This window comes from Mus pahari, chromosome 2, assembly GCF_900095145.1.
Source record: "Mus pahari chromosome 2, PAHARI_EIJ_v1.1, whole genome shotgun sequence".
NCBI lineage: Eukaryota > Metazoa > Chordata > Mammalia > Rodentia > Muridae > Mus > Mus pahari.
Window position 1 is genome coordinate 44,392,890 of NC_034591.1, and position 10,823 is coordinate 44,403,712.

At 44.1% G+C, this 10,823-nt stretch overlaps 1 protein-coding gene across 1 annotated transcript; it reads left to right on the top strand.

Moving 5' to 3' along the window:
- The first annotated feature begins 1,951 nt into the window (after positions 1 to 1,951).
- Lmod2 (leiomodin 2) lies at positions 1,952 to 9,856 on the top strand. Its single transcript, XM_021191739.2, has 3 exons — positions 1,952 to 2,365; positions 7,514 to 8,866; positions 9,390 to 9,856. The coding sequence occupies exons 1-3, from the start codon at positions 2,093 to 2,095 to the stop codon at positions 9,414 to 9,416; spliced, it is 1,653 nt and encodes a 550-aa protein (XP_021047398.1). The 5' UTR covers positions 1,952 to 2,092; the 3' UTR covers positions 9,417 to 9,856.
- The last annotated feature ends 967 nt before the right edge of the window (positions 9,857 to 10,823 follow it).

A 10,823-nucleotide genomic window follows, 5' to 3' on the forward strand; every position in this document is an offset into this window, starting at 1 on the left:
GAAAAGAGAGTCTTCTTGACAAATCATTTACAGAAGAGTAGATATCTATATCTATCTATCTACCTATCTTTCTATCTATCTATATAAATCTTACTTTCTGCACAGATAAAAATTTAGTCAAAAAGGGCCATAAGCCTAAACCTAACAAGCAAAATCTAAAAAACTTTTGAGCAAAACACAGGGGTAAATCTCTGTGGTCTGGGATTAGGAAATTGCTTTTTAAACTACAAATACCAAGAAACGGCAATAGAATAAGAAACCCTCATCAAAATAAAAAAAAAATCACTCTTTTTTTTTTCTTAAGATTTATTTATTTATTTCATGTATGTGGGTATACTGTCGCTGTCTTCAGACACACCAGAAGAGGAGCCATTGCAGATGGTTGTGAGCCACCATTTGGTTGCTGGGAATTGAACTCAGGACTTCTGGAAGAGAGTGCTCTTAACCACTGAGCCAGCTCTTTAGCCCCAAGTCACTCTTCTAAAAACACTAAAAGGCACACCAAAAACCACTTGTCTCCTTGAAGTATTTGTTTCTCAGATAGATAAACAACTCACAACTGTGTAAAAAGACAACTCAATTTAGAAATAAGCACAAAACTTAAATATTTTACTAAGGGCCATTAAACACATGAAACTCTACTCCATTAGTAGTAGGAAACTGAAAACCACCAACCGGTTCTCACCGGACATGGCTGTGACCAGGAAAACCAACAATAAAAGGCGATGAACGGAAATGGGAGCACTCTCCGTCTGCTGTGGGAAATGCACGGGTGAGCCATTTTAGAAAATGGGTTTTCAACTTCCTTACACGTCATTTTGTCCTATAACCTAATGCTTCTACTAGAGCAGTAAAAGCCACGTGAGCATTAGAAGACTTTCAGGTAAGTGTAGGCAGCAGCTTTAGTCGTAGCCCAATCCTAGAAATAACCCAAATATCACCGACAGCTGAATTCTTACATGCTCTATGTTGTGCATGTGTTGGGATATGTATATTACTATGCACACATATAACTACAGTCTTATACATCTGTAGTTTATAATTAGTATGAAATTCTACAACCTCTATAAATAGTATAATAGCCTCACAAGAATGAATACATATGTATAATTAAAAAGTATCCAGATACCACTTTGGTTAAAAATTATAGACCCTTCCACTCCTTGGCTCTGTTTTTCTAGGCTAGTTCCTCAACCTTCCGGGGATCTATGCTTGTCAGATATGGGCAAGGATAATACTCCCCGTAAGATTATGGGACTAAATGACATAAAGCATGCAGAGTGCTTAGCATTGGACTGCCCTAGTGACAGTCCCTGATAAATTGGAACAATCCAGTATCTACTCACACATAGGAAGGAGAAGGTAGCCATTTGGTGAAGTGACGAAGACTCCTGCCCTTCCACCTGCGGGCTTTCAATTTTTTCCCTTAGTCTCTCAATCTCCATTGCCAAAATCTGTAAATGAGGGTCTAAAGCACAGACAGCTAGAAAAATCATAGGACAGATACTGCAAAGCACAATAAATGATAAAATCCTGTTTTGTCATAGCTTCCGTCCCCATCACACCACCCAGGGTATGTTTATAAAAGAACCAGACTAACTACCCACAGGACAATGTGAGGCTGTTTCTCAACCCCTAAGTTCCTAATGAAAGGGTCTGTTCACGTCCTCCGTGTCTGTGGTAAGACGTTCTCAAAACAAAGTTTATCCTCTGCTGTTTGAACACAAAGAAAGGAGCCATGGCACCTCCTATCTGAGACACTCTGCCTGGCCTCACCAGCTATCAGGCTCAAGCTAAATATGGCTCTGGCCACTGTGTGAATAATCCCTGCTGGTTCTGAGACCTCCATCCACCACTGATGTGACATTCTTTGTGTTCAAATGTCTAGCTGACGTCTGATGCTTAAAACAGCCCATGCTTTCACCCTCTCCACATTGTCACGGCCCTGCATCACCGCTCTTAAAAGGTTCCCGAGGCCACTCCTCACACCAGCTGCCGACCAGCCTGAAGCTCGCTCGCCTCCCGGTCTGCCTCTGTTTGCCTTGAATGCCTGGTTCTCTAAGCTCTTGGGGAGTCTGACAAGGCAGGGACCATGTCTACGTTTGGTTACAGAAGGGGACTTAGTAAATATGAATCCATCGATGAGGATGAACTTCTGGCCTCCCTCTCACCTGAAGAGCTGAAGGAGCTTGAGAGGGAGCTGGAAGACATAGAGCCTGACCGAAACCTTCCTGTGGGGCTAAGGCAAAAGAGTCTGACAGAGAAAACCCCAACAGGAAACTTCAGCAGAGAGGCGCTGATGGCGTATTGGGAAAAGGAGTCCCAAAAACTTTTGGAGAAGGAACGGCTGGGGGAATGTGGAAAGGTAGGCTCTGAGGACCATACCCATCTGTGCCCATCATCCTGATCCCCACCTCCACTCCAAAGACAGACAGCCCTGTTTTCTGTAGCTTCTCAGTCGTTATCACTTTAGCTTTCTTATGACTCAGTGGTATCCATTACAGAAATATTTTCTAAAATGGTCTCACTCCTGGTGAGGAAATTTTTTTTGGGGGGGGGTTAGTTTTGGTTTTATTGGCTTTTGGGTTTTTTGTTTGTTTTTTTTTGTTTTTGTTTTGTTTTGTTGTTTTGTTATATCTTGTTTCTAATTTAAAAAATGGGAACCTGGAGAGAAAAAGTGCTTTACAACCAGAGTGTGGGTTTGAAGGGGTCATCAAATACTCTAAGGCACTGATGTCGTATAGCATGTTTCTGATAAAAAAAATTTTTTTTTCAGAGAAATACATCCATTTCCTGATTCTTTGACAGTAATAATGGCAGCAGTAAAGTTAGTTTCATGTTTCCAGTGCCCACAAATTCAAGGCTGTGGGGAAATGTGGGAACGAGAGACAGGAGCCCTGGTTCTTTGTCCTGTTCTGTTGTTAAGTTGTTAAGAGTTTGCACAGACAAATATTTCTTCAGGGTTCTCTTGCCATCCATCCATCCATCCATCCACCCACCCACCCACCCACCCATCCTTCCATCCATCCTTGAGGGAGCTCAATTTTTTGTTCCTTTTTGTGGAAAAAAAGATCCTCTCGTTTGAGGTTTTAAGATGTTCTAGAATTTTCCCCAAAGAAAATCCACACGTTAGCGTATAGTTCTAAATGATGAAACCCACTAAGGGTTGTGGTTAAGAACGCATGCATGTATAGACCCATCTGTTGAGGATCTTCCTACTTCCTGATGGGGATTCTGAGAGTAGGAAACACACTTGTGTTGGAGAACTCGGGTCCAGGGAGCCCTTGTGTGTTGCCCAAGGAGGAGTCATTTTTGAATTTCTCAGTAAGTCATCTCTGACAGGAAAGTTCAGGAGACTGATCTCTGGGAAAGTCATTTCAGCAGTAGAATGTTGAAAGAAACCCCCAAGTTCATGGAAGAAAACAAGCCGGGAACAACTGCTCAAAAGCCCGTGTGCTCCACTGAAGTTACTTAACAACCAAAAAGGTTCGTGGTGGTCAGCTTTCTCCAGTATTAATCTGGGAGCTGTGGTGATCTTCATGTGTGATAGCTTCCTGTACCACACTTGCAGGTGTGAGCGTTGCCTGTGTCAGCCAGTCATCATGGGAAGGGACACTAGGACCAAGGCAGGATCTCCCAAGGCCACTATGGCTGCAATGGTGAGGTACAGGAGGAAGAGATGAAGAGGGAACACCGTGACCCTCAAGAGTTGAGCTAGTCAGGTCTTCCAAGATCAGCACATCAGACTTGGATTTGCTTTGCTTATTTGTTTTTGGTTTGGAACGGAAATAAGAGTCAACAGCCTGATGTCATAGAATGACATCGTATGATACTTACTAAAGAATTTCCTTCAAAATAAGAATACAACTGTCCACAAGAAGACTTAGAGGTACCTACAACAAGTACTGGACAAAGGCATTTTAATGTCATGATGTTATGACAGCAGGAGGAACCAGAGGGCAAAGCCCCACTGTCAGCTGTTGCTGAGCCCCACCTCGGGCTGCCAAAGGTTTGGCTGATCCTGCCAATGGCTTATCGGCCCAATTAGAGTGGCTGTCTTCTTTACCAACTCTGATTCCTGTCTGGGATGCTTCACTTTTCTCCCACTTCACCGTTCCAGCCAGCTGTCCCTGGAGTCACATGGGTACTGAGCAGAGAGAGAAACCGGTCCTACTCACAGGGAAAACTTCCAAGCAGCTGAGGGGAGAGGGGAGCAGGTGCCTGTCTCAGCGAGGATGGGACAAAGAGGTCCCATGAGGAGGAGCTGGGGTCTGAATGGTGCTTGTGGGATCAGGCTTTGTGAAGGTTCCAGAATATTCTTAGTAGTGCCTCCTGAGGGACAGCCTTTGTTTTTCGTCTATCTAGGTTGACCCAAAAGTGTACTATATCAGCTCTAGGTACCCTGGACATGTGACAGTGACATTCTCCTCATTAGAGTATCAGCTGGGTCTAAGGCACAGGTGCCAATGACTTTTCCCACAGTATCTCATTTCATCTTACTGTTTTTCACTTGAGAGCAGAGACTAGGAGAAATTAAGGAACTTATGTGAGAATAGCAGCTTGTCAGTCAAGTTGGAACTGAAACTAGAGACGCTTGGCACGAAGGCCATTTTTTCAGACTTGTAGATGCCTGGACTGCAGGATAGACTTCACTCGGTACTACAAACAGCACAAATTCTAAGCCTCTTAAGTACCTGCAGATGAGGAACTCTTGAGGGTAGGGCCCAACCAGCTGCAGTCTACCAATTCTGCCCAGTAATTAGGACACATGCTAACATGGACTATAAGAACCATTCAATTCCTTGAGACCCAGAAAAGATTTAGTGGTTTGTCTAAAGGCAACTACCTATTTATAAGGAGAGCTGGGACAAGGGCCAAAAGCCAGGCCTCTTGCTTCCGAGTAGATGTGGTGGCATGGTAGACATGATCAGAAGATGCTGACGCTGGCTGGCTGGTTCCTTGTCATTGCTTGATTCACTCTCCAAGTTCATCAGCATTTGCATTCTGTTTGCTCAGTCCCTCCCACCCCACCTTTCACCTCTTCCTCTATGCACACCTTTCCACTGTTCCCCAAAGGATTAGATGTAACTCCAAAGCAGCTGATGTAGGAAGCGTTGCCCACACCCCTCCAGTGTAGGACTAACTCATAAAGGAACCAATGTTGTCCTGTGGACCATTCTATCTTTCCTTTCCCCCCTCCTGCTGTTTTACTCACATATGCTCCCCTCCTAGGATAATCAAAGATCTCAGATTGCCCTGAACTACTTTAGAAAAGTCCTGTATCCTAGTAACCATCTTGGGCTCAGACAAATGGCCAGGACACTTAGTCACTTAGCCCTACCGGATCGACCTTATCAGTATTTTTTTTTTTTCTAGATATAGTCTTGACTATGAGATGCTGTTAATTAATGTCAGCTTAGATCTTCTAGCCAATAAACATACAGGCCCACATCCATTTTAACCATCAATTGGGAAAACGACAAACAAACAGTTAAAGTGCGAGCCCTAGCTTACTGGGAGAAGTGTCATTGGCAAGCATCTCAGGGACAAACTCAGGAAGTGTTAAAGAAGGACTTCAGGAAGAGGCATTATTAGATATTACATAAGAGCTCACGTTGCTAGAGAGCTGACACAATTTTCAGATGTATTTTGAAGGGGAACAGCTTTCGCAGATAGAGACTAAAAATCATTAAATATTAAAGGAGATGGGATTTCATGATCTTAGGAAAGGCTTTGGATTTTTCCAGATACTCTAGATTCTCGAGACAGGCCAGTAGACACTCTTAGGTAGCTGATATGGATTCCACTTGCACAAAGCGAAGGGACTTGGGGTGGAGGTGTCAGAACTCCCTCTAGCTGATCCATTTACTGATTTACAGGGTGTTTTGTATCATTGGGCTATAACTCCTGTCCCTCCTTTGACAGAGAGACAGACAGACAGACAGACAGACAGACAGACACACACACACACACACACACACACACACATGCACACACGTCTTCTCCTAATACACCAAGTAAACTGACACTGGACAGGTCATCCCAGGAGAGGCTGGCCCTTTCCAAGGCCATCACTTGGTGCCTGCCACTCCAGACAAGTGTGGCTAACTGGAGGCTATTCTCTGACAGCAACTGGGCAGACAAGCCTGGAACCCAACGTAATGTTTTTCCAAAGTCCCATCCATCCACATGCCACAGACCACACCTTCCCTCACAGACAACAACTTCCCTCGGAAGTTAAAAAAAAGGGGGGGGGAGGGTTCCAGTGTGGGGGCAGTAAAGGCCACTGGGCTTCAAACAAGATAACGAGGATTCACAAGAGCCCTTCTAAGACCCTGTCTAATAAAAGATAACATGGAGCAGAGAAAGTAATCTTTTGGGAGTCTGTGCAGAGGGACTAGTGAACAGACATGAACTATGTTAGAATCAAATCCTGTTTTCCTGAAAGCCTTTTTACAACCGATGCATACTAAATAAGTTTAAAGCATCAGGCCAGTCCAGGACTTGCTTCGAGCTATGGGTGTTTGCAACGCTGCTGGTTGGGACCTAGGGAGGCTGTCATGTTTTACCATGGCTTCCACCAACGACGACGGTTTTGTTTGTTGTTTTTCCAGAGAGCAGGTTTGGACCTGCCCTGATGAGCAGCTCTATGGCAGTGTGGCGTTTCCACATTCTTGTGCTTGGTGCCATCACGTAACAGAAAAAAATGCCAGAGCAGCAAACTACATCTGCGTGTCTACATGAAGACAGACGGGACGGAGGGCACTTGGCTTGGACACTCTGCAATTGACTGAGAACTCTGTTGCTCAGCGGTGTCCCCAGCCCTGGCCCCTCACTCTGAGATAGAGTTCAAGTTGTCTTGTCTGACCTCGAACTTACTTTCTATCCTAGACAAGCATTGAACTCCCTTCTTCCTTTAATCTTCCAATTATCCAGGAATGTACATGTGTACCAACAGGCCTGGTACAGTTTTGAGCATTAAGGAAAGAGACCTCAATACCATACTGTTTATTACCTTTGCACTTGTTCGGACAGGGCAGTGAATGCATTCTATAGCGAGGCATAGATTGGCAAAACTGGAACGAAACGAGTCAAGAAGGCATGTAGAGACCAAAGGGTAGCTTTGTACAGTCATTTCTCTCCTTTCACCTTTATGTGGGAACCGGGGATTGGACTCCATTGGGCTGGTGCTGTGAGTACCTTTATCTGTTGAGACATCTTGCTAGGCTTAAAACTTGGAAAAATGTATCCAACATTTTTCAACATTGAAGCTCTGACTTGTGTGTTCAACTTAGAAAAACTATCACATACATTTTTGTTTGGTAGAAGACAAATGCTTACAGAAAACCTGTTAGTGGTTATGCAACCAAATGTTGACCTTGGTCACTTGAACTAGAGGGTCAGACACGAGGGCTTGTGAATCCTATTCACTCTGGGGGACATGCGTTAGCTTTGTAAAACTGCTAAAGGTGCTTCAAGTAAAAAAGCTTAATGATGTCACTGCACTCCTTAGGTTGCAGAAGAAGACAAGGAAGAGAGTGAAGAGGAACTAATCTTCACAGAGAGCAACAGCGAAGTCTCCGAGGAGGTGTGTACAGAAGAGGAGGAGTCCTCTCAGGAGGAAGAGGAAGAGGAGGAGGAGGAAGAGGACAGTGAGGAAGAGGAAGAGACAACGGACGCCACAAAACATATTAATGGAACTGTTAGCTACAATAGTGTTGATACTGATAACTCTAAGCCAAAGACATTTAAAAGCCAAATAGAAAATATAAATTTAACCAACGGCAACAGTGGAAGAACACAGAGGAACACCGAGTCACCAGCTGCCATTCACCCTTGTGGAAATCCCACTGTGATTGAGGATGCTCTGGAAAAGATTAGAAACAATGACCCTGATACAACAGAAGTTAACCTGAACAATATCGAGAACATCACCACCCCGACCTTATCCCGATTCGCTGAAGCTCTCAAGGAGAACACAGTGGTGAAGACGTTCAGTCTGGCCAACACGCACGCCGATGACGCCGCGGCGATTGCCATTGCAGACATGCTCAAGGTTAACGAGCACATCACCAGCGTCAATGTGGAGTCCAACTTCATCACTGGCAAGGGGATCCTGGCCATCATGAGAGCCCTGCAGCACAACACAGTGCTCACGGAGCTGCGCTTCCACAACCAGAGGCACATCATGGGCTCTCAGGTGGAGATGGAGATTGTCAAGCTGCTCAAAGAGAATACTACACTGCTGAGGCTGGGCTACCATTTTGAGCTCCCAGGACCAAGAATGAGTATGACGAGTATTTTAACAAGGAATATGGATAAACAGAGGCAAAAACGCATGCAGGAGCAAAAACAGCAAGAGGGGCACGATGGAGGAGCTACTCTGAGGACCAAAGTCTGGCAAAGAGGGACGCCTGGCTCTTCTCCATATGCATCTCCGAGGCAGTCTCCCTGGTCATCTCCCAAAGTCTCCAAGAAAGTCCACACTGGGAGGAGCAGACCTCCATCTCCTGTGGCCCCGCCTCCACCCCCTCCCCCTCCTCCTCTTCCTCCCCACATGCTGCCTCCTCCCCCTCCTCCCCCTGCTCCTCCACTCCCAGAGAAAAAGCTCATCACCAGAAACATTGCGGAAGTCATTAAGCAACAGGAAAGTGCCCAGCGCGCCCTACAAAACGGACAGCGAAAGAAAAAAGGGAAAAAGGTTAAGAAACAACCAAACAATATCCTAAAGGAAATTAAGAATTCTCTGAGGTCAGTGCAAGAGAAGAAAACGGAAGACAGCTCCCGACCCTCTACCCCACAGAGATCAGTTCATGAGAACCTCATGGAAGCCATTCGGGGGAGCAGTATAAGACAGCTACGGAGGGTAAGTTACCCCAGGTTAGACCTTAAGGTGAAATTTATTCAGTGAGGTAGCCTCCACTGATGGGTGCTATCAAAGCTACCTCTCCAGGTTCTTACGAATCTCAAATATTTGTGTATGTGTGCAAGCACGCCATGTGTGAGCACTAGGGGTGGGTGCACTGATGGTGAGAATGAATACATTTCCATTTGGACCAGTACCTTTGTAACAACTTATTGTATCAGCTAGGATCATTTTATGAAACTTTCACATATAAAAAATTCAAATTTCCATAATTAAAAAAACAAACCAGGAAGTATTATCTGCATTCTAAGAGGATTCATCACTTGTCAGAATCTTCACCACCGAACTGCAAGTGATTCACCACCAAATTTATAATGTGGCTGCCACACAGCGAGCGTAATCTACATTCAAATTATTCTTAGGGGATACTGCTATAGATAAACTTTAGGTGGTGGTGAAAAGCATAGTGATTTGCTTTAACATAGGTGTCACTTCATTGAAAGTCAATTCCCTGTTTTTGTAGGTGGAAGTTCCTGAAGCTCTGAGATAGATCGATCTGTAGAAGAGGACCCGGAACTGTTTAGTGGTGTGATCCGAGGTGCATTGTGAGCTGTTTCCAAAATGCCTTCTTTAATTCGGAATATTCCCCAACTTCAAAGATAGTGTCACTCTGGAATTCCAAAGGGAATTCTAAGATGCAATGAGCATGTTTCTTCTGTAAATATGAAAATAAACTTCTTTTTTTATGTCCTAAGATTCATATGGGCAGCAAGCCTCGCAAGATCTCTGCATCTCTGGTATTTCAGTGACTGAGCTCAAATCACTTAAAGAAATGTGCTATTATTTTTGTAATCCCGATAACCTTAGGTTAAAGGTTTTTTTTTTCTTTTTTTTTTTTTTAAAAGAGAAACTAATATTTTTCTGTGAGTTAATATATCTGCTGGGTATGTGTAATATTGCTAAATATTAAAATCATTACGTTCTCACACCAAAAGGGTCCATGACTTTTAAGCATTGGCTTTCTTTCTTCACTTCCAAGAAATTCTGGCCAAATCTCCTACTAGAAGATTAAATTAAAGAACTTTCTGAACAGGCTGTTTGAGACAGGTTTGGGAAAAGATCCCCATGTGACCATTTCCCAGATTCAATGACATGCAAATCAGACGGCAGCGGGGGCTCCTGTGTTTTCCTAAGTCCAATGGACAGCCAGTCTAATCATAGTATCAATCAACGGTTTCTGGAAAAGATAACGGGGGATGCTAGGAAGTTTTGTAGTTGGAATAAATGTATGTGCAGGAGTTGATGGGAGATAAAGATGAAGTTACCCTGGTGCAGATGCTGAAGAACTTGCAGCTCTCTCCTGGGACTCTCCTTGAACATCAGTGGCTTGATTCATCTGACCTCTTTTTTTCTTTTTCTTTTCTTTTTTTTTTTTAAAAATCTTTTTTAAAAAAAATCTCCTTTTTTAAAAAAATCTTCTTTTTTAAAAAAATCTTTACATTCCCCTGGTTCTCCCTCCCAGCCTTTGCTTTCCCCATCCCTTGATCTCTTCCTTTCTTTCCCCTCTCTCCTCTCCCTATTCTCTCTTCCTTCATTTCTTTCCTTGCCCTAGGCAAATCTGAGTGATGCTAACGTCCACAAAAGTACAAGTGGGCTGTGTGCTCACGGTTCCGACTACAGTCCTGCCTCAAGTGGGCTGTGTGCTCACGGTTCCGACTACAGTCCTGCCTCTTCCCCTGTTATTCAGGAGCCATCTGAACTCAAGAGAAACAAACATGCTTTCCAGATCTCCATCCCTCCGAATTAACTCCAAATCCTGGGGTCACTCGTGTCCTGTAGGTTCTATGAGACATCCAGTCAGTAAAGTTCTGCAGGTTCTATGGGACACCCAGTCAATAATGTTCTGCAGGTTCTATGGGACACCCAGTCAATAATGTTCTGCAGGTTCTATGGGACA

What these genes read in the sequence shown, in the direction of transcription:
- Lmod2 (XM_021191739.2), top strand. Translation starts at nt 2,093, where the DNA reads ATGTCTACGTTTGGTTACAGAAGGGGACTTAGTAAATATGAATCCATC. An exon ending in GGCTGGGGGAATGTGGAAAG is followed by an intron (nt 2,366 to 7,513) that starts GTAGGCTCTGAG and finishes TGCACTCCTTAG; the next exon opens with GTTGCAGAAGAAGACAAGGA. An exon ending in GTATAAGACAGCTACGGAGG is followed by an intron (nt 8,867 to 9,389) that starts GTAAGTTACCCC and finishes CTGTTTTTGTAG; the next exon opens with GTGGAAGTTCCTGAAGCTCT.